Source organism: Paramormyrops kingsleyae, chromosome 6 (genome assembly GCF_048594095.1).
Source record: "Paramormyrops kingsleyae isolate MSU_618 chromosome 6, PKINGS_0.4, whole genome shotgun sequence".
NCBI lineage: Eukaryota > Metazoa > Chordata > Actinopteri > Osteoglossiformes > Mormyridae > Paramormyrops > Paramormyrops kingsleyae.
Window position 1 is genome coordinate 18,781,180 of NC_132802.1, and position 22,839 is coordinate 18,804,018.

At 42.0% G+C, this 22,839-nt stretch overlaps 1 protein-coding gene and 1 long non-coding RNA gene across 6 annotated transcripts; one reads left to right on the plus strand and one right to left on the minus strand.

The window, feature by feature from the left end:
- Positions 1 to 1,519: 1,519 nt before the first annotated feature.
- On the minus strand, positions 1,520 to 7,127 carry LOC111840303 (uncharacterized). Its single transcript, XR_002837383.2, has 3 exons — positions 7,016 to 7,127; positions 1,860 to 1,969; positions 1,520 to 1,701 (listed from the first exon to the last, which is right to left on the minus strand). It is a non-coding gene; the product is annotated as an uncharacterized lncRNA (long non-coding RNA).
- On the plus strand, positions 5,320 to 22,212 carry raf1a (Raf-1 proto-oncogene, serine/threonine kinase a). 5 transcript variants are annotated; one of them, XM_072713795.1, is made up of 19 exons: positions 5,320 to 5,612; positions 9,580 to 9,626; positions 11,598 to 11,827; positions 11,978 to 12,090; positions 12,829 to 12,931; positions 13,025 to 13,182; positions 13,318 to 13,410; positions 13,833 to 13,983; positions 14,348 to 14,407; positions 14,988 to 15,012; positions 15,113 to 15,219; positions 15,347 to 15,464; positions 15,634 to 15,718; positions 15,894 to 16,070; positions 16,244 to 16,290; positions 16,442 to 16,560; positions 17,058 to 17,189; positions 18,509 to 18,643; positions 18,950 to 22,212. In XM_072713795.1, the coding sequence occupies exons 3-19, from the start codon at positions 11,618 to 11,620 to the stop codon at positions 19,088 to 19,090; spliced, it is 1,974 nt and encodes a 657-aa protein (XP_072569896.1). In that variant the 5' UTR covers positions 5,320 to 5,612; positions 9,580 to 9,626; positions 11,598 to 11,617; the 3' UTR covers positions 19,091 to 22,212. The 5 variants fall into 5 exon arrangements, with proteins under 5 accessions (XP_072569896.1, XP_072569895.1, XP_072569894.1 ...); XM_072713794.1 differs by lacking the exon at positions 9,580 to 9,626; XM_072713793.1 differs by lacking the exon at positions 9,580 to 9,626 and having other exon boundaries at positions 5,321 to 5,792.
- Positions 22,213 to 22,839: the final 627 nt, after the last annotated feature.

The following is a 22,839-nucleotide window of genomic DNA, read 5'->3' on the forward strand; positions in this document are numbered from 1 at the left end:
CCTGAATTCCCCAAAGTGTATCGGTGTTCAAGAAATGCCATGTGTTCTTGTATTTGGGCAAATACTCATTTTGGATATTCCTGAGCGTTAAATCAGTCCCTTCAGTTTTATTTAGAGTGTATTTAGGTTATAATTATCTAATAAATTGTATTTTTACAGATACATTTAAAAAGCATCTGTGCTTGTTTACCAAAATAGCATTAGAGTAATGCCTTCGTGTGACTTTTTGGGCCAGGGACTTACATTGGATGAGTGTTTATGGTAAATGGATTAATTGATGGATGCTACTTACAAAGAGGCTGATAATTTTAGCTATATGCTTTTCGGAGTATGAATGGGAAACACAGTTGTTTGAGTGGGAAACACAAGTCATTCGAATGTGCAAATGTGTATCTGTCTTTCTCCACACAGGACACTCCAAGTCAAACACTGACAACAAATGACAGGTGGAACAAATTGTACATGCATCTTCTAACTGCTTATCCTGGTCAGGGTTGGGTTGGTTTAGGGGGTGGGGCTAAAACCTATTTCGGGCAGCACGGAGGACAAGGCTGATGTACACCCCAGATGGAAGGCCAGTCCATCTCATATACCAGCACAACATACCATCATACTCCGTGTGCCATTTTTGAGGATCAAATTACCTACCTACATGCATTTGCACTGCAGGAGTAGGCTAGATGACTCAAAGCAAGTCTGTGCAACATGGGGAGAATCCTCTTTCATCAATGTCTTGTTGATCGGGCTACAACATCTCCATAATGTTCACCCTTGGCACCTAGCATCTCAGGTTCATCCCTCATTGCTTCTGCTCCTCCTATTGGCAGACATTCAGCTTGGCAGCCAGTTGGGAAATGTGAGGTCCCAGACAATTTTGGCCTGCATCTTCCAGTCACATGTTACATTCAAGAGGTTTGATCTTTTATATTTATATTTTATTTTCATATTTATATGTTAATATGTTCAACTGAACTTCTACTCTGCTGTCATTGTGAGTGTCATGACATCTTTCGTCAGGGGGGTAATGTTTTTACTAAACTATACCTACGTAATGCCGATCATCTAGTAAGGATATGGGGGAGTGATGAGTGGAATACGGCCTTTTATGCCTACTGGTCACTATGAGTACCCTGTGATGCCCTATGGTCTGACCAATATCCTGCCCATTTTTCAAAATATGATAAATGACAACAGGACATGCTGAACCAGTTTGTTTTTGTCTACCTTGATGATCTTTTGATTTTTTCTTGCAGTGAATGGGATGACATGTAACATGGCTGTAAGATTCTTCAATACCTTGTCCAAAACAATTTGTTCATCAAGACTGAGAACTGCAAATTCCAACAGCATTGTTGGCAGGTGGCATATGCTGTTGGACATTCGTTGCTGTAGGGGGGTCTCCACTATTTTATTGACTGGGAAAGATATGGTCCCAAGGAGTGGTCCTGGGTGTCTGCATGTTACATCCTGGATCCGGATGGTTGGGGTGGGGGGGGGGGACTTTCAAAAGGCCCTGGGATGACCAGCAACATCTGCTGGCCACTAGTGGAACTGACATAACAAAGGGGCTGATCCTCAGAAGAAGGGTCTGGCTGCAGATCCACTGTGAGGCACGTCCACTGACAGACAGGAAGTCCACTGACAGATAGGAAGTCCACTGTTGGTGTCGTTTCTGGTAAATATTCCCTGGTATTTCTTTCCCTGAATTCATTTTTAAAACAGAATCACTTGTTCAATAATTAAAAGTAGTACATTTGTGTGCTTTTCAGATAAGAAGCATGCACAACTTAATTCATTTTCATTTCTTTCGCACGTCTTAGAAAATGTTATGGTAGTTTCCTCTGTGCCACTGACCATACCTAATATTTCGTTCTGATATGATGGTGTAGGTCAGCATGTCCCTCATAATGGACTGCCTGGTGCCCTGTGCTTCCTAGGAGAGACTCCATTATTTTGCAGTCAATTAGACCTAGAAAATGAATGAATGGATATTATACACTGATCAGTTTCAAATATTATATATCATTTTAATATTATGATTAATCAACCATTATCATACCAATATACCTTATGTATTACTCAGTATTACATTATTTTTGTAGGGAATGCTTCATGGAAACATTAATGACATTGTAACCATTTACCATTTTAACCATGTACCATTTCTGATGCAAAGTCTTGGATTTATAAAGGTACATAATACAGCCTATAAATAGGGTATTGATCAATATGACTAGATTCCGTCATCTGTTATTACTGGTGCATGGTGCACCAACTGGTCATTCCTCGCACTCTCAATTCATGAGACCTACTCATATATTCATGCTATAATATAAATAGTAGGTGAAGCTAAAAGTGAACAAAATTACATTTTAATTCAGGTAATAAGAAAATTGAGCATAATGTGAGCAGAAGATTGATTGCTAGTTAAATTACTGAACCTTTACACAAAGTAACACTGAATATTTATGAAGGCCCCAGCTGTAATGCCTTAAGGCAAATCCTGTCATTAGAGATGCTGTACTGTAAAAAATAAACACTGCAGATATTGTACTGGGTAAACAATAAAACTGTCACCAAATTCAAATTAACTTGGAGCACTAGCTGCAATCATTAAAGTCAAAATATTTGTCAATGGATAGCATTTCTGGAATTTTATTTTATGTTTCTGCATTGTGCTAAAGAATTAATAGACATCATTCTATGTCTGTTCTAAAAAGTCAAATTAAATTAGAACATAAATTCTGCTTATTGACAGCATGCCCCTGCACATCACTACAGCAGTAAAGTAAATGGTTATCCAATGTTTTACATGTGTTAAATGTCAGGTTATACTTAAATATCTGATTATGAAAATTTTGGATTGCAGGCGATCCTAGTCAGAGATCTTTTCAAGAAGCCTCGGATAATATTTATTCATGATATAAAATGCATTTATTACTTCAACAATTTCTTGTTCTAGTCAAAAATTTTTTTTAAAAAACCTATAGGCTATAGGCACAACTCAAGTAGACTCAGTGTAACCATCCTAATGTTACTCAGGAACATTTTGTCCTGGAAACTGTGTTTATCAGCAAAACATTTTAGTAATGGAGCCAACCGTCTGAACCATCCTTCCTAAGTGTTAGATCACCAGATCAATAAACTGGAAACATGCAGCCACATACAGTTCTTAAGGTGGTCTGCACCAATTCTGGTAAGCACATCACTACTCACCTAATTTTACAAGTATTCTGAACTATTAAAAAATTTTTTTTTTTTGCTTCAGGCAAATATTTGCATGAAGCTGCTCTTCTATTTATTGGCAGAAGTTTTACAATGTATTGCTTTGCATTGTTGCTATATTTATAACATGTCATTTGTTTTGTTGCCCAGTTCTTACAGTTTGAGAGGTTTATCCAGCATTTGTTTCCCTAACCTCTGACGTGGCAGTTCGTGGACGGGAACTCAAGGGTGCACCTTAAAAATCTGCCGAGATGGCCCTCGATCCCTCCCCTTTGCCTCCACTCTCCTGCATGTGAGCTTCTTGTATTAGTCCTCCCCTGTTATTTGATGAGATGTGGTTGGCAATTTGTGAGTGCTTATCGGGGCTGTTTATATTGTGAAATTACAAAAAAAAATATCAGCAGTTAGAGGGAAAAAAATGTTAATTAGAGATAGCTCTGGAGACTTCAAATACTAAGGCCTTTAGTTTATGCAATATGCAGACGCAGTCTAAAGCTTGTTTCCTACTAACAGTGTTATTGTCCATTAGAAAAGGGTGGGGGTGGCTTTTGCTGGCCCACGTTAACTATGTTAGATAGGCCTCCAATCTGTCTCAACTATCTACACAAAGGGACCAGTGTCTTTCATGCTGGCATCTACTGGAGCTTCTTCAGGTGAGTACTGGCCGAACTGACCGAGCTCGAGCTGGGCTCTCAGTGCCTGTTTGCTGGCCTCCCATAGGATGCTGCGACTTTCAATGCAAACTCACATATGTTTTATAAAAATATACCACAATTTATTAATTGCGATTGTGGTGCAGGAGGTAGTGCTACCCCGGGTCCTCCTGACTCCATCGAAGTGTCCTTGAGCAAGACACTGAACCCCAAATTGCTCCCGGTGAGCTGGTTGGCACCTTGCATCCGGTGTGTGAATGTGAGTGTGGATGGATGGATGGGTGAATGTGAGGCATAACTGTAAAGCGCTTTGGTACTCGTAAGAGTAGTAAAAAAGCGCTATATAAATGCAGTCCATTTACCAATATATATTTAGAAAAATAGAGATTTGTAAATGCTTAATCAAGCTTGTGACTAATCAAACTCAATAGATATGAGGACTAGTGTGCTCTCACTACATGATGAAGTGTTTGACTTGATATCTTGTACAATCATATGTTACGTTCTGTACGTTATGTCCTCTTAATACAGGACACTCTGTGTGTGTGTGTGTGTGTCAGGGGTGGGCAATCTAATCCACAAAGGGCCGGTGGGTATGCAGGTTTTTGGGATAACCTTTAGGGCAGCTGTTCAAACCCAGGTGTGAGGACTCTTCAGCCAATCAGTCCTCTAACTAGTAACCTAATTAGGGAGTTCCAGTGAAAACCCGCCTTTACAGCGAACCTTTCTGGATAAGATTGCCCACCCCTGATATATGTTTTCAACGTAATCATTTGTTAAAAATGAAATCATGTGTGCTGCAATGTGTTATCCTTGCCAGCAGATGGAGTATGTAGTTCATTAATGGATTGTTATAGTGGTGTATCTCCATTACACACAAATTGCATTGGTCTGTTAGAGACCACAGATTACTTAAAACTAGTCTGTGGAAAAGAAAAGTCTGTTACGGTAATACATGTGAGACTACGTACTGTGAAGTCCACTTTTATTGCCTTACTCTGCTTGCTGCTGTCCACTGTCACAGTGAGAACAAGAGTCCTGGATATGCCAGTGATCTGGCTTAGGACGGGCTGACTAAACTAACATCACACCAACACAGAACCCCTGGATATTGTATATTCTCATTTTTAGGTTTCCTTAGTGAGCAACCTAAAATGAAACAAGATTATTGTAGAAATATGGTTCTAAAACACAAATTGTAGATGAAATTGTTCTCCTGTGCCCGGATTTATAAATAATCTTTTAAATAATCATAATATATAAATAAAAAATTGGAGAACTATTATTACCTACGCATACCAAACTACCTGGCACCAGGCGAAATTCCAAAATATAACGCGGTGTTCTGCTAAAATGTACTGGTACAGTACTGGGCCTCCGTCTGGCTACTGGGTTCAAGGTGTCCGATTTCACTGACTGGCGTCAGACGGACGCGTTACGCTCGGAGTCGCTTCACATTTTCAGAAGCGTCACCAAGCGGCGTGTGCTGACTAATGTGTTTAGTGAGAAATCAGGACGACCGAAAAAAAGCCAAAGCCAAAAAGTGATCGTGCGGACATAAAATAATCTGTCAGATCAAAGATAGCACTGGGTGGTTGGAGTGTAAGCCTTTTTTAGCCAGAGATCACATGTGACACTCAGAAGGTGTTGCTAATCTAGTTGCATTTTAGCCTAAATTTGCACATTGCAGTTTCACACCATACAGAGAGAAAACACCAGATATAGAAGTTTTTTGTAAGTGCAAAGGACTAAGCAAAGTTTTACACGCTTCGGTCGTATTTAAGTGTTTTTGTGTGTTGCATTGGGCTGGCCGCTATGCTTTTTCGTCTAATGTGAGTTTCTAAATATGATGATGTCACCAAGTTGCAAGTTTTTCTCTTGCGTATGGCGGGGTTGCAGCGATCTTTGGTTTTGGTAAGTGCTCAATAACTGCTGTTTATTTTCGTGATCTTTTTCGGATATCGGCGCTTTGCACTAACGTTTTAATGTAAGTATGCTAACTGCATTAGCTTTGTAACTTTGTTACATAGAAGCTGCTCTAGATTCCGTGCTGAAGGGCCTTAAGTCGCTGTCAAGATCAGACAACAATAGCCTCTTGGCTTATACTGATTTATTGTACCGTTTTTGGCATAAAGATCTGAGTATTTATAAATGCGGATGCTTGTTGAAACGTATTCTTGGAAACTAGAAACGTTTTCGACGTTTCCAGACTTAGTTCTCTTTATTTAAAGTTCCGAAAGTCGGGCTAATTACACTGCATTGTTTGAATATGAAGCTTTTTAAAGTCCCTAAGTTATATCGAGCTTTAGGTTTCAGTTATCTGTTGCATATAGGGATATGAAAAGATGGGTAAAGTGAAAGTGTTTTACCCCTTATCCTATATACTTAGTAGCTTTTCCGAAGTTATACGGAAACTCTTCCCTAAAGACGAACATTAAATGTTCCTTCGAAGCGCATGAAACTGGCCACTGTGTCGTTTTTAATACGCGATGAGCTATTTTAGAGCATTAGTGTCGTTTAATCTTTGAAGGCTTGCAGTACGAGTTACAAATCGAAACATAAACACAGCACGTCATGACAAAAATAATCCTAACCCGCATAAGACGTAATAAAGAGCTATAAAATATGCAATTTTTGTTTTAACTAGCTGCTTTATTACGACGCAGAGTGTGAAAAAATCAGGTAGTATTTGTACAGCATTAAATATGTGACTTCGTGAAAGAAAGTGCAATTTGCATAAATGTAAAGTTTATTACTGTAGGAAATCCATAGGTGCAGGATTGATATGTCGGTGTTGGTAGATGCATAACTGCACAGCGTGCTGCTTCAGGTCCATTAGATGCAAGGTGGTTTGGTGGTTTGGGCGGCAAGCGCTGTGCGTGTGCCTGGTGCCTTAAATTGACATCCACCTCATGAGAAAACAAAAGCTTGTGGTGCATTTGTAAATGACACAATATGAGAAGATAAAAATAATAATCCACAAATTTCAGACAAAATGGCCTATTCAGAATATGTCAGGGCAGTTGCTAAAAAACATGCATATATATAAAAATAAGCAAGTCTTAATAACAGAATTGTATATGTGTGACGTTAAACCACAGCCTTAATTATCCTCATATTATAATTTTAAGACTTACCCTTAGCAGTAGCCAGAGATAGAAACTACAATAGCCATGGAAACCCAAGAAATATCGCAGATATCATCGGGATCTTCCTGACAGTTAGGTGTGCCTGCGTTTTTTGTTGCGCTCTGATAAAGGTTAAAACCTAAGTTAGTGTAAAGGCTGGGTCTGTGAGTTAAGGGTGAGTCGTGTTTGTACTGAAAACCAGACTGGAAACGTTAAAACACGCTATGTACATAGGCTGTATTTACAGTACACAGGTCTTATTCTGTTGTATCCAACCAGCATTTTTCCCAGCCCTGCTTCATTGGGACATTTGCTTCTAAAAGCCTGGACAGATGTGTTTGCCTGCCCTGAAGGGGTTAGGGTTAGGTTTAGGGTTAGGTTTAGCCTGTGTGTACGTTACTTGCGATTCTGTGCAAGATTGGTTGATCATGTCACTCCCAGGTTTGTCATTGAAGTGCAATTCTGAAAGTTGACAGGTGGGACGTGCAGTGCCATGTGTTTCTGTGCCGGAGTACCTGTTTAAGTTTTTGGTATTATTAGGACTGCATGAAAGGCTTTTATTCTGATTAACACATGTGTTTTGAAGGACTGATTTAACTTTTGGATGGTTGAGATATTTGCCAGTACATTGAGGCGTGTTTAGCACAGCATAATGTTTTTCAACTTTTCGACACAGGACCCTCCCAAGAAAATAGATCAGAACTAGGGACCCTTTACCAATAATGCATGATCACACGTCAACACTAAGCTCCGGAGCCTTAGTATTTCTTTCATAGCAGCAGGTAATTTGATTTCGAAGTTTTTTTTAGGGTTGCATATCTCAGGTGATTTGCCTTTGTTGAAAAGAATCAAGGTCGTTGATGGAAAAAGTATGTGAACCTCCTGGATAATGACCCCATAAATGGAAGCTGATTGGAGTCAGATGGTCGAGTTAAGTGGGGCGTTATCTGTCCTGCCATATGAAAAATAAAAACAAACCTGGAAACCTGCTCCTGACAGTGGAATTATCTCCACTTGCAATATGGTGCTATTACAAAAACAACAACATGATAATAATAATAATAATAATAATAATAAATTGCTGTCTAACATTTGTTCTAAGATCACCTGAATGTTCCTCAGTGCTGCTGGAAGAATTTCAGGTCAGTGTGTGGCTCTGTGGGTTTGGACTCTCTACTTGTGTTTGGAAGGTCATTGGTTCAAGTCCCAGAGTGATTATGTACCCCCTGCTGGGCGCTTGAGCACAGCTTTGAACACCAAAAACCGCTCCAGGGGTACCACATAAAAAGCTCTGCACTCTGGCTCTAAGCTTTGCTTTTACCCTTATCTGTATTAGGTCTTGGGAAATCTATCTGTTTTTTTTATCTTATATTTGATACATTTTTACATCTGAAATGGCTTGATAATATAGGCCTATCAGTTTTTATTTATGTATCGTAAAAGACAGTGGTTTGTCATAAAATGGCAGGACGGACTCGTCAGGCACCCACACCATGTCAAAATGAGGTCAGATAGTAAAACAAAGAAAAATGTAGCACCAAGGGAAAGAAATATTACAAAGCACAAACACACATGCACACATACATTTGCATGGGACTGAGGTCAGACCTCTGACTTTCCCTTTCGCATTAAATCATTGTGAAATGGGGGAATATGTAGTTCTCTGCTACAATATTTGTCTTAGACAGTTACTTTAAAATTCATATATGTATTTTAAAAGTAAGTCAATTAAATAGCATATAATTAGTGTTGTTGACTCCCTCCAACATTGCATGACATTTGAGGTAATGTAATGAGGGACTACAGAGTTTTATACAATTTGTTACATGGAAAATTGTTTCCCTGTAAGCAAATTTTTATGGCGTAGACATGCTGATATGTCAGTGAACTACTGTAATTTCACTGCCATATCAAGTTTTCCCGTGAGAAGTTTAAAAAAAAAACTGCAATATGCTAAATGGAATATGAAAAATAAGACTGATGAAATGAGAAATGGGGAACTTCTGTCATATCTAAACAAAATAGAGGATACTCATATCAAACTTGAAAGCTGCATTGTAGCTGGCAATGAGTGGTAATAGCAAGAAAACTGCAAAGTTACTACCTGCAATATGTCTTACTTTGTGTGTAGCAGTTTCCTGCTAGAATACAATGTGGAACAGGCATAGTGAGCTGCTACTCGCAGTGACATCGGCTTCCTTTGTCTAAATGTGATTCTGATACATGTTGTGTTTTATTTCTAAGAGGTTGCACGCTATCCTCCTCCTTACCATCATGTGCTTTTTGCATCCTAACCCCTGACACATTATGCAAGCTTGCAATACGACGTGACAGTGCGTAATAGTCATTAACAAACCAGTTATGACTGATGCTGCAGATCTAAATTCCAATACCAATAGTCATTTGGTATCCATTTTTGGCTCATTTTTATTGCCTATTCCTCCTAACAGCTAGATGCTGTCATTCTTCTCTCATGTCATGTGTTCCTGCCTCATTCATTTAAATGTGCCGAGTTTCTCTTTTTTTTGCTGTTTTGTTAGTTTCTTGTTTTCACTTCTGTTTTGAACAAGCAGCCTGTTGCAGATGGGATCCTCTGTTACTTTGTTGGAGGGTGGGCTAGGTTGGTGATTTAAATTATTTATTAGATATGTGTAGTGGTTATTTGCTGCTTTGAAGGGGGGGGGGGGGTTCTCTTGGCATTAACAGTCCAGCTGGAGAATCAAGCTTGAAACCTGAATTGGGAAATGAAGTAAAAAAGAATGAGTCTAAGCCACATATGTTTGATGACCTAATATTTTAGATATGAGTTCTAGATTATTTTGTATCATAAGAAATGTGTAAATATAATTGTGTGAGATGAGCAAAGAAAGTTTAATGGGTAAGTAAAGCAGCAACATTGTCATTATTGGGGGCCAAGCACGGTAGGCTTTATAAAAACAGGCTTCAGTGCATGTCCCTTACCTTACAGTGAGCATATACTAAAATATCGGTCTGCTCTAAATGATGCTCACATTTCCTGTTATTCTTCAGCCATCATTAGTTGAAACTGTAGGCCTCGAGACAATATTTCTACTATAAAACCGGCTAGTTAATGCTCCCCCCCCCCCCCGATAAACAGATTTTCAGTGTCAGCATTATTCCAATAGATTCCGATTGATGTATTAACCCCAAAAAACAGGTTCTGGACTGTTATGTTCTGATCTAAAGAACTATTGGCCAATCTCTAAACTATGTCTATTCTGGTTAATAGTTCTAAATATGTCTGCACCCTTGGTGTTCTTTTAATCTCACCTTTAATGCTAACAGTAGCTCACTCACCAAGTCTGCTTTCTTTTATCTTGTCGATACGGCCAGAGTCCGGTCCATGCTAAGCAACACAGACGCTGTAGCGATCATTCAAGCCCTCATCTCCTCCCGTCTCCATTACTGCCATTCTCTATTTGGTCTTCCTGCTAAGTTACACTCTGTATTACAACACATACAAAGTTCTGCAGCTGGAATTCTCTCTAGCACTGAAAATTCCACACATACCAGCTACCTGTCCCTCTCTGTATACAGTATGAACTCTTTCTGATGCCTTTTACGGCCGTGCATGGTCTTGCTCCCCAGTATATTGCAGAGCTCCGCCTCCTTTATACACCTGCACATTCCCAGTCTTGTTCCCGCAGGTGGTCAGTATTCACCACACTAGCGTTTGCAATCTCTGATTACCTGTATTATGCAAACATAAGTAATGTATATTAGCGCTGATTTCTTCTATTCTCTTTAATACAGTATATAGTATAATACTGTATAAACATTTATACATGTATCATAACATTTTTACTGTAAAGGTGACATTAAAACAATTTCTAAAGATGGCTGACACAATCCCACTACCAGTACAGTTTGCCTGAAATATCGGTAAGGGGGGGCTCCTCGCTTATCGACCAATTTGCTTAACAACCTAGTCACTCGGTCGTTAAGTGAGGAATGTCTGAAGCAGTGTTATTAATTCAGCACGTAAAACTGTGATACTGGTACTATGTGTGAAAATGAGGAAACCAGAAAAGGTTTTTGCAAATACGCATGTAATAATATAGGGTAGCCCGATAACTGTGACATCACACTAATGACGACTCATAGCTTGTTACTATTCTAGGGTGAATGGCTGAATTCAGAGTTTCATTATGTTGTGCAGGAATATTTTTGTCCTGTGTTGACCAGAGTGACTCTGAGAACAATAGCTCCCTTACAATTATGCTGTTTCATCTAGAGGCATGGAGTAGCTTATTACCTTAAGGTCTGTGCACAAACATCAAGTAAGCTTTCCACAGCCCTGCTTGGCACCTAGTTACTGTTTTTTCCTGATATATAAATTGTTTCACAGTAAACTCACTGAGTTACATAATCTCTCTTGCATATAGTAACTTAAAACAAACCAGTCTTACAAAATATATTAGCCCTTATTTGTTTGTATTTTTTTAAAATGATGCATCTGTAATTGCTCCTGTTTACAACATATTTTGTCAGTCACATGGTCTTGTTTTGTTTTGCGATGCCTTGGGTAAAATGTTCACTGCTGTTTTTCTTTTTGTCTGTTCTTTTAAAGATTTGTAAGGCCAGCGTGTAATGCTAATGGAGCACATCCAAGGAGCATTAAAGACCCTTAGCAATGGGTTTGGGTTGAAGGACTCTATCTTTGAGGGCCCTTGCATGTCCCCGACCATTGACCAAGGCTTTACCTATTGTCGGCGCTCATCAGACGAAGGCAAATCTCCCGACTCCACCAAGACAAGCAGCACAATCCGCGTCTACCTGCCCAATAAACAGCGCACAGTGGTGAGTTCCTGCAGCTTGGGCTACACTTTGCGCTAATCCTAGTGAACAAGTCAACATCGTTTATTGAATACGGTGTGGAGGGCAGTACTGACCCTTTGACCCTGAACATGAATGTGTCTTGGGTGATCATTGGTTTCCTCCCCCCCCCAGGTGAATGTTCGCCCGGGAATGACGCTCCATAACTGCCTCATCAAGGCACTTGTGGTGCGTGGACTTCAACCACAGTGCTGTGCTGTCTTCAAGCTCCATCCTGGTCAGAGGAGGTAGGGGCAGCTCCCACTGGCCCAATTGGAATCTTCGTTTTCTTTTTCCTATTATTAAAGAGTTTTCCCCCAAGATGTCCCGAAGCTCAGGGGAGTGAGATTGGAGCTGCCAGGAGTTTCATGTCTAGGCAGTGGTATCAAAACATATTTGTGTTTATATACTTTGTCATTTGTTCCTTACTTAATAGAGAAGAGGGCAGTGACAGTGAGAGACACTTTATGACTAATAACTCTTGAGTACTCCCTCTAATCAGCATAATGGCATGTGCCAGTGTTGAAATCCTGATGATGAGTGAATAAACTAGATCGCTCCAGATACACTAGAGATTCCTCTAGCTCATTCCTAAAATGACATATAATTTCCTTGCAGTTAGAGTTTTGAATTTCGAACAGAACTGGTGTTATAATGCATTATGTAACAATTTCACAAAATGTAGCAATTTTTTGTCACATTATACAATGTTATTACGTAATGCATTGTTACACACTGCATTATGTAATAACACCTCATTATGTAATAACACGACAAAATGTTACAAATTTAGAGGCTGCATTATAATTTTATATTGCAACATTACCCTATTATTATTATTATTATTATTGTCATCATCATCGTTATTGTTATCATAATTCAGTTTAATTTCTGTTGAGTTATTACATATTCGTTATTACGAAATGTATAGTTATAACTGGCTTTCGCCTACTTGGTTATCCCAGCGAATTTCTCATTTTGCGCAGCAAAAAATCCCGCATGGACTGGAACACAGACTCTACCACACTTATTGGGGAGGAGCTTCTGGTGGAAGTGCTGGATCATGTGCCTTTGACTACGCATAATTTTGTGAGTCACCTCAAGTTCAGCATGCAGTCCAATCAGAATGGCCTTACTCCCCTTGAGAGGGGGCTTAATTCGCAATACTTGGTTCTTTTGCAGGTGCGGAAAACGTTCCTGAAATTAGCCTTCTGTGACATATGCCAAAAGTTCCTTTTAAATGGCTTTCGATGCCAGACGTGTGGCTACAAATTTCATGAACACTGCAGTACTAAGGTCCCCACCATGTGTGTCGACTGGAGCAATATCCGGCAGCTTCTGTAAGTCTTGCCAGCTCTCCTTTGCACAACAGAATGGCACTAACTGCCCACATGGGTCTTTGTACTTGGTTTTTATATCACTGGATTTTTTTGAGCATGGGGCAGGTAACTTCTTTGCTGCTGTTTCTTCTTTAGTTCGTTTTCGATTCCTGGGGAGAGCGGAGGCCCATCTGTCCCTCCTCACACTTCCCGCCGCATGCGTGAATCTCTCTCGCGGTTTCCGGTCGGGTGAGCCACTCTCCTTCATAGTATTTCCACATCAACCCATCCAGCTGGTGGTTATGTTATGCTGCCTCAGTGTTTTGGTACTCCCCCCCCCCCCCCCCAAGAGCAGAACCAAACCCCAGGAACTTCACGAACCAGAGTGAACTTTATTTCAGCGTTTGCGCCAAGAGAAGTGTGTTTGCGCATGCATATTGAGTCAAGTAGCCATTCAAAAAGTACAAGAGGGCACAGCACAGGTTAATAATTTGTAGAAAAGCAGGGACTCTACAAACAAATTGCACTTGGGGTAATTTCCCAAAAGATTTGCAAGCTTTCAAGTGTTATTAAAAAGGTGGTTTTATACATTTTTGTAATACATTGTATAAAAATGTTTTCAAGGGAAGGTGATTCTTACCAAAGTTCCGCTGTTGCCAATTATATTTCAGTTCCCAACACCGGCATTCTACACCGCATGCTTTCAACTACAACGTATGCTACCCACCTCCAGGAGGCGCTCTGTCACAGAGACAGAGGTCCACGTCCACCCCCAATGTCCACATCAGCACCAACATTGCTGTTGACAGCACTGTGATTGAGGTAAATGTACAGATGTGCCCCTGTGTGTATGATCTTGGGAATTTTATAGAAGCCATGCCTCCCATTGAACTGAAAAGTTGTGGCATTTTCAGGAACATCATGTATGTTTGAGTCACACAGCATGTTGATCTTCAGAACTTTCAGTTTAACCCATCTGTTATATTCTTCTGTGGCTATGTGTATTTTATTTATGCTTTTTAAAACATCTTTAAATGACGCTTGAGCTTTTTTTGAGACATTCAATTTTGGGACAATTTTCAGTATTAATACATCTCAGGCAGCTTGTGTTCCCTCTTTTCTTGCTTTCATTCCTTTCTCCTTCCTTTCTTCACTGTTCTGTGTGCGGTGATATGCTGGAGAGTAGCTAGATTACCTGAATGCTTCTCCCAGCTCCTGGTGTCGTCGCTTTTGCCTCAAGAGAAGAGTAGGTATTGTTAGCTTCTCGGCCATGACTGCTGAAGCCTGCACAGAGCACCATCACACCACTCTAAGTCAGCCCCCCATCCCCAAATCTGCCACGTATCATTGCAGGAGAAGGTCTTTAAACCTTCCCTGTAATGATGTTTGCCAGAGAAGGTCTGCAGTGTCTACCTCTGCTCTAGACCGTTTGACTCCATTATGGATTCCTCCTTGGATTCCACTGCTGCGCCTGGCATCAGCCTTTTCTAAGATCATACCCAAGGCATTGCGTAGTGAGTAGCCTGCTGCCAGAAACTATTAAAATGAAGCAATACCCTCTATAATAGGAGCACAACATGTTCTGCAGGCTCTTGCCATCCTGTGCTTACAATTTTCTTAAATATTCTTATATGACTTGAGAAAACTTTGTTCTTTCAGAATTTTTTAAGTGCTTGTTTTCCGCTTGACTCTTTATGCCTTATTTTGTCCTGATTTTTTTAACGTAAAGTTGTTGGTGCTGTTTTTGTTTTTCTTGGCTGTTGCTGAATGCTGTGACCTCCAAATGTTTTCTTTACTTTCTCTTTCTTTCTCATTAAATTTTGTAGGATGCGATTCGAGGTTATGAATCAGGTGAGCCATTTAAATGCCAGTGCTCTGCTTGGGGAGGGTCACCGCAAGCTGCGGGGCTCCTGCTAAGTAGAACTTCATTCCCTTATTGGTTCCGTCACAGGAAGCCCTCAGAGTCACAGCCCCACTGGCTGGTCCCAGTCCAAAACCCCAGCTCCCACACACAGGGAGAAGTCACATTCTTCTAGCATGCAGGAGAAGCACCGAATTGTAAGTTCATACTTTGCTCCATTTAATTCCAGCCCTTAACAGGCTCAGCTGCCCCAAGAGCTTGTGTGTCCTTAGCCAGTGAGAGCACCTCAATCCTCAGGACCCGTTTCTTACTGATATTCTCCAGCGCCCCAGGGACAAAAGGGACTCCAGCTACTACTGGGAGATAGAAGCTAGTGAGGTCGTCCTGCTATCTCGGATTGGCTCTGGCTCCTTCGGAACTGTGTACAAAGGGAAGTGGCACGGTAAGCACTCTGGGAATTTGTCCGTCACGCGTCCGAGAGCTGATGCCGTATGTTGGCACACTACGGAGTCCTTGCTGAGATTCTGGGTTTGCTGGGTTTTTAAAAAAAAAAAAAGTGTTACAAACATCTGCAGTCTTAGCGGAGTAAATAGCAGCTTGTGTTTTGACAGGTGACGTGGCAGTGAAGATTTTAAAGGTCACGGATCCCACTCCAGAGCAGCTTCAGGCCTTCCGTAATGAGGTAGCCGTCCTGAGGTGAGAGGCCAGCTCAGAGATATTGATAAATGCATCCACAGCGGACCCTTCTTTCCTGACCCCCATATGACAAATATCGTGCCATGTTTTAAGTAACGTGCCACATGCAGGATTCTTGGAGGCCGCTATCGGCGCAACGTTTGCCTTCCCTCGTTTCCTCTCTCTTTGTCTACAGGAAGACGAGGCACGTCAACATCCTGCTGTTCATGGGCTACATGGCGAAGGACAGCCTGGCCATCGTGGCGCAATGGTGCGAGGGCAGCAGCCTCTTCAAGCACCTGCATGTCCAGGAGACCAACTTCAAAATGTTTCAGCTGATCGACATCGCCCGGCAGACGGCGCAGGGCATGGAGTGAGTCTGCTTTCGGTTACGTGCATCCCAGAGCCCCCCCGGTCTGTCTCAGCATACTGACATGAAAAACACAGCTCAGTGTTCCAAGTGTTAAGAGGGTCACTTGAGGTTTGGAAGTAAGTTGGGTTTGCTTTAATCTTTGATGTAGCCTTTTATTTCTGTTTCCCTTCCAGCTATCTACACGCTAAGAACATCATCCATCGGGACATGAAATCAAACAGTATCCTTTTTGTATTCTTTACTACATGTGTTAATATGGCAACGCATGGGCTTTCAAATCTGCGGTTTGCTAGTGCCAGTAGAATGAGCCTTGCTGCAATATGCTCTGCTGTGCTCTTCTGTACCTGTGCTGTACCTTGATGACCCCACAGACATATTCCTACATGAAGGCCTGACAGTGAAGATTGGGGACTTTGGCTTGGCCACAGTGAAGTCCAGGTGGAGTGGTTCCCAGCAAGTAGAACAGCCATCAGGATCCATTCTGTGGATGGTGAGGCTCCAGAAGTGTGACGTCTTCCCATGGTCTCCTTAAGAACTACTAGGAAAATGTCCCCTCTGTCGCATCTATTTGTATTTAAAAATAACGAATGACCTTCCTGAGCTCAAGGTGGTGACATGCCCTGTGTCTCCCGGGCAAATGGGGGAAAAGCTCATTTAGAGACTGTTGTAGTTCTAACTTCAGAGATATTGCCGTTTGCCTCGAAAGCAGCCTTGACCTTGCAGCACTTATCAGCCTCAACCAGGGACTAAACAGGAAGTTGAGCTGGCCGTAACCCAGCTCCCCCCTCCATTACTTTGTCTTGAGCCTTTCATTTAAAAGCATGGATATGCATCTTCTAAAGTCGCATTGTGATGAATGCACTAATGCCTTAAAGACTGTTCTCCAAATGTGAGGAGACTGCTTTGGTCCTAGGTGGTGCTGAGGTGTTTCAGCTCCTGCGTGGTGATGGTGCGTCACTCTAAGCTCCTCATGCCTTTTCTTTGTAGGCTCCAGAGGTCATCCGCATGCAGGACAACAACCCCTACAGCTTCCAGTCAGACGTGTACTCCTATGGTATCGTGCTGTTCGAGCTGATGGCTGGGGATCTTCCATACTCCCACATAGCCAATAGAGATCAGGTAATTCTGGGGACAATCAGTGGAACCTGTGTTGGTCGTACTATTACTACTATAATTATTGCGTGTTTTCCCCCTGTATAAATGACGGTTTCTCTGTATACAGTATGTTCCTCCTGTCCAAAAACATACTGGTCACATGGTGCCTTTGCATTGCCCCTTGTTTGTCCTTGTCATGCACTGGCTTCAATCCTTGGCCCCTACTGGTTCCATGAACACTTAGACCCTATAGTGGACCTTTTCAACACTGTAAGGTTAATTTACTTCACTGCACAGCCATCAGTGCTCATTCTCCATGGATACAGTGTGGTCATTAGTTTTTCTCTTGTTTTCTGTGCTGTTTTGAGTCTGTGACTATTCTTATCACGAAGTATGACACCAGCAAAAGTGTAAACAAATGTCTTTCACCCTGTTATGTGCTGCGTTTTATCCTGTATCCGTCTATCCTTCAACTAGGGGCATTGAGCCAGTCTCTGGCAGCGTATAACACGAGGCAGGGGCAGACCCAGCACGGAGCACACACTGGTGCTATTTAGAGATGCCTATTAGCCTAACTGCATGTCTTTGGACTGCTGGAGGAAACCATAGCAGTCGTAGGAACAAGTGCGTGCTCTCCTGCTCGTCTGCAAATGCCAGTAATTTTCCTTGTTCAGTTTGACGTGCTCGTTTTTGACCTTCCACTTATCAGTCCATCAGTGTACAGGGAAGCCACACGCCAGTGCCAGTGATGAGCATGAGAGATAAACTCGGTCTCAAAGGCGCCCTCCAGAATTCTAGCTGGTTTGCATTCCCTGGGCTTTCTCACCACAGAGCTATATTTATGTCATGGAGGCTAACCCCCACCCCCCCCACCCCCACCCTGCCTGCCACTTGCAAGACCAAAGGGATATGACATAGATTTCTACCCTAACACACCCATTGCTTAAACTAGTTTGTCACTGGAGAGGCCCCTGCTCGGACATTTAACATGTAAAGCTGTGTGCGTAGACATGAGTAATCTGACACGTCTGAGGCAGTAACGACTGAGGCTAATATCATTACATTTATAATTAGACCAGGGACCTGACTCGCCTTAGAGCAGCCACAGTCGCTTTGGGGAAAGTATTTTTTTGCCCCAAGTCAATTAGTTGCTTAGGAACCCCTTGTGATGCTCTGGATGGAATCTTCAGGCGGGACTGGACAGGGAGCCACACCTTTCTTTTTCTCTTGCCTTGGTCCTGGTGTTTCAGGGGTCTTCCAGGGCCCTCGTTTCTGTAGGTCGGCAGCTGCCTTACGGTCATGTAATCGCCAGGGATAAAATGACGCAGTCTTGTCATTCCCAGATTATCTTTATGGTGGGTCGAGGATTCCTAGCCCCAGACCTCAGCAAGCTGTATAAAAACTGTCCCAAATCCATGAAGAGGCTGGTGGCGGATTGTATAAAGAAGCTGAAGGACGAGCGCCCCCTCTTCCCACAGGTGAGCCCTCCTTAGCTGAGGAAGTGCATTTTTTTTGTTAAGCCTGTTCCACCTGCATTGATTTTCTCCAAAAGAGCACCATCCGTCGTTTCTGTGACCTAGTTCCAACCAGTTTCGAACTTCAGAGGAATGACCCAAAAACTGGTATTACAGGCTGGTACGTCTGAAATGTATCAGCTGAAATTCACTGGTCATAACATTTAGTATCTTTGTCTGCCCCCTACTGGTCAGTACTGGCCTGCTTTGTGCTTGATGTGTCCCGGATGATGGTGCTCTCTCCCACTGCTCCTTGGTGGTGTGTTGCAGATCCTCTCCTCCATAGAGCTCCTCCAGCACTCGCTGCCCAAGATCAACCGCAGTACCTCGGAGCCCTCGCTCCACCGCGCCTCGCACACCGAGGACATCAACCCCTGCACCTTCACCGCCAGCAGGCTGCCTGTCTTCTAGCTCTGCACCCCTGTGCCGGCCGAGTATCTGAACCAGGGGGATATGGACTCAACAGAGACACGGCGATGGGACATGTGAGGGGACCGGAGGAACATGCCTGGGCAGCCAAGAGCATCGGGGGCGGGACACTGAAGGAGGGGTGACCATAGTTAATATGAAGTATAGCTTTGTTTTCCCTGCTTTATTTACTCCTTGGAAATATTTTAAATGTATCATTTGATATTGCACAGTATTCAGGATCAGCAGAAACAAGCCTAGACCCAGCGTGGAGAAAAACTCAACTGACCTGATGGACACACATAATGTTCAGCCACATATGACCCCTCCCCCCCCGCCCCATGCCCCCTTTTTTTTTTCTGTCTCCATTTGCACTTGTACCATATTTCTGGTTCCCATGAGCAGAGGTGTTCTGTGGCACTGGCAGTGCAGGTAGCAGCACTCGCACTGTAAATACCTCCAGATGGTTCCCATGAGCAGAGGTGTTCTGTGGCACTGGCAGTGCAGGTAGCAGCACTCGCACTGTAAATACCTCCAGATGGTTCCCATGAGCAGAGGTGTTCTGCGGCACTGGCAGTGCAGGTAGCAGCACTCGCACTGTAAATACCTCCAGATGGTTCCCATGAGCAGAGGTGTTCTGCGGCACTGGCAGTGCAGGTAGCAGCACTCGCACTGTAAATACCTCCAGATGGTTCCTATGAGCAGAGGTGTTCTGTGGCACTGGCAGTGCAGGTAGCAGCACTCGCACTGTAAATACCTCCAGATGGTTCCCATGAGCAGAGGTGTTCTGTGGCACTGGCAGTGCAGGTAGCAGCACTCGCACTGTAAATACCTCCAGATGGTTCCCATGAGCAGAGGTGTTCTGTGGCACTGGCAGTGCAGGTAGCAGCACTCGCACTGTAAATACCTCCAGAGCTGTAGTTTGATTTCCTCCCCCCTCAGCACTGGTTTATATTTTGGTTTTTGTTATGGGGGGCTCTAGCGATTACCCAGCTGTCTGTTGATGGTTGTGGCCCTGTGGGAGACACGTCAGCATGAAATTGTGACTGTTCTCTTTTGCATTTATTTTTTTATATATATATATTTTTTTTCTGTTATTGTTCTTTTCAGAAATTAAGTTTTATTTTAAACTAGGTGAAGATTTTTGTTTATCCATTGTATTTTAATAAAATTAAGTTAAATGTATTATCTGTTACCAAATTTAATTTCACTTAGTGGACAGGGCTGGTGATTTAGTGAGTTTTATGGCGCAATTCCGTTTGATAGAAAAGTGCTAAGCTAAACAAACAAAAGCCCAGTTAAAATGTTTCAAAACCACTGCTATGTATACCGTGTATGCCATTTATACCGTGTATGCCATTTATACCGTGTATGCCCTTTATACCATGTATGCCATTTATACCATGAATGCCATGACATGGCTGTGGTCATATTGTACCCTATTGTATGTGCATATTGGAGGGAAAATGGTGAAAATTGTAGTAGTGGAGTTCCTCATCCACTCCGTGTTTAGGCATGTGCACCAGAGTGGTAGGCGTGTACACAAGGGCTTTGTAAACCAAATGCATTTTGGGTATTTGGAGTATTTTTAAAAAAAAAATTACATCACTTCCCGTTGTCAGCTTTCATGAGAATTGGTTGGTAGCTGTTTTTGTATAATAATCACAATAATAATAATAATCAAGCTGCATCCAATCAAAGTACTGCAGCCTTATGTGGAATCTTTCGTAGCAGTTTTGTAAGAGTTTGCCGTGCAAGGATATCATGGAAGCTGCAAAGACTTTGGAGGTGAGTGCAATGTTTGCCACTGTATAGTGCTGTGGAGTTTAAGTGGCCAAGCACTGGTTTCCAGTCAGGGACATGTCAGAGGATCACATGAAGAAAAAAATCATCAGGGCTAAGGTCAATCAGAGTAGCCGTGTGAGGTGGCGGAGGGTGACGTCTAGTGCAAAACTCTTAAGTTCTACAGTAGGTAATTTACTTCATTGTGCAGAATAATTTGAAAATGGCTTTTTGAAATGAGGAGGGTATTGTATGAATGTCATGGTTTGGCGAGCCATGAGTTGGCCAGCAAACTGAACAACATGCCAGTGCACTTCCACAATGCACAGATTGCCTTTGCAATGCATTTTCCTACAGTAACCCCATTATTAAGGCTTGAAGGACAGTGCTGAGTTTTAGAGAGAAAAAAAATCCCACTTAAACCAGCTGAGTCCAGCCTAAAGCGGGTGACTGACCTTTGTGCTTCTATTTTTGTTTCAGGCGTCTATTTCTGACTTCTGTTTCTGCTTAGCTGCACGGCCGACCATGAGTGCTCTGGCTGGGGAGTGGGTAGCAAGTCTAACCCCCCCCCCCCAGCGCACACGCATAGGCCCTGGATCTGCCTTTTATCCTGTATGTTTTTCTTCGTTTAGGCAATTTAGTGTATAAAAGAGAAAAGGATGGCTCTGAGTTTGGCTCCTCATCCAGCTGGTTCTTGCCATACAGAGACTCTCACGATGGCCTGTTTATGCACATATTATGCTAAATCTATGTGTTGTCACAGCCGAGACACTAAACTGGGTTTAGTGCCCTCTAGTGGCTCTAGGGTGTTATTTTCCTTAGGGAAAACAGTTCAGGCAGTTGTAAGCCAACGTGTTTTGCATAACTGCTACAGCTGACCATGCAGACCTTTATCTGTATTTCTGTCAGAGTCATTGAAATTAAGTAAAGCTAATGTTTCTTCTGAACTGGTATCATTTAACGACATCAGTAATAAGCTATTCAATCCCACGTTTTTCTTCCATCTTCCCATCTTCCAAGCACTTATTGTGAATTTACAGCCTACAAAACTTAGCTTGCGGTGCAGTTGTGTTGTTAGGGGTGATATTTGAATGAGTCTTGGTTCGAGGTCCCCATTTGAGAAGCGACATCGCATTGTACAGTATGTCCTCTGACCTCCGGGGTGAGGCACCTGCAGATCCCTCGCACATTTCTGCAAAAGTAGCAGCACTTATTGGAAGGTTTTTAACAATGTCTGGTTCTGTCTTAATGTGGCAGAACTTAAAAATAAAACAATACTTAATGTTTTTAGCATGTTACACCAATAATGAGGTGAATTATTAAAGAGTTTATTATATAGTCGAGGTTGTAGTCATTCATTGTGAAAGCTAGAGTAAAATAATTTGTGCAGAAGTGCACTAATACACTGTAATTGGTGCGGGCTTGGAAACCAAAACAGTTTGTATGAGGTACACCTGCAGATAGCAATTAATTTTCATTTTTAATGTTATACCAGCATGTCTTTAATATTTACCTGCTAAATTTTATATTACAAATGTAATTTTTGCTATGCTGTGAACAATGATTTGTGTGTGTGTGTATCAGTGTACACATATATATACACATACATAAGATTCTTCAGTTCCATGCTCTCCATAGTCTTCAACCACAGTGCCACCTGCTGTCAACATCTACTGTAACATACACTTAAATCTCATTGATCTGCCTCTTACCTAGACTTCAGGATAAGTTCCTATTGGGGCTGACAGAAGAGGGCAGCATGTACTGAAACCCCTAAATGTAACTGGATGGTCAAGGAAACTGATTTTTAAACCATGCTGCTCCAATGAGTATCCAGAAACAGTAACTCAGTGTCTGCTACAAAACAGGCAAAAATATATAAATATTTCCATGGGAGTTATGCTTGGCTTTAGATTAAATAATTAGACTTTTAAAACAACTAATTTTGGAGGATTTTGCAATTGCTTTAA

Coding starts and splice junctions, on each gene's coding strand:
- raf1a (XM_072713795.1), top strand. CDS start 11,618: ATGCTAATGGAGCACATCCAAGGAGCATTAAAGACCCTTAGCAATGGG. Junction 12,932..13,024: donor CTTTGACTACGCATAATTTT/GTGAGTCACCTC, acceptor GTTCTTTTGCAG/GTGCGGAAAACGTTCCTGAA. Junction 13,411..13,832: donor CTCTCGCGGTTTCCGGTCGG/GTGAGCCACTCT, acceptor ATTATATTTCAG/TTCCCAACACCGGCATTCTA.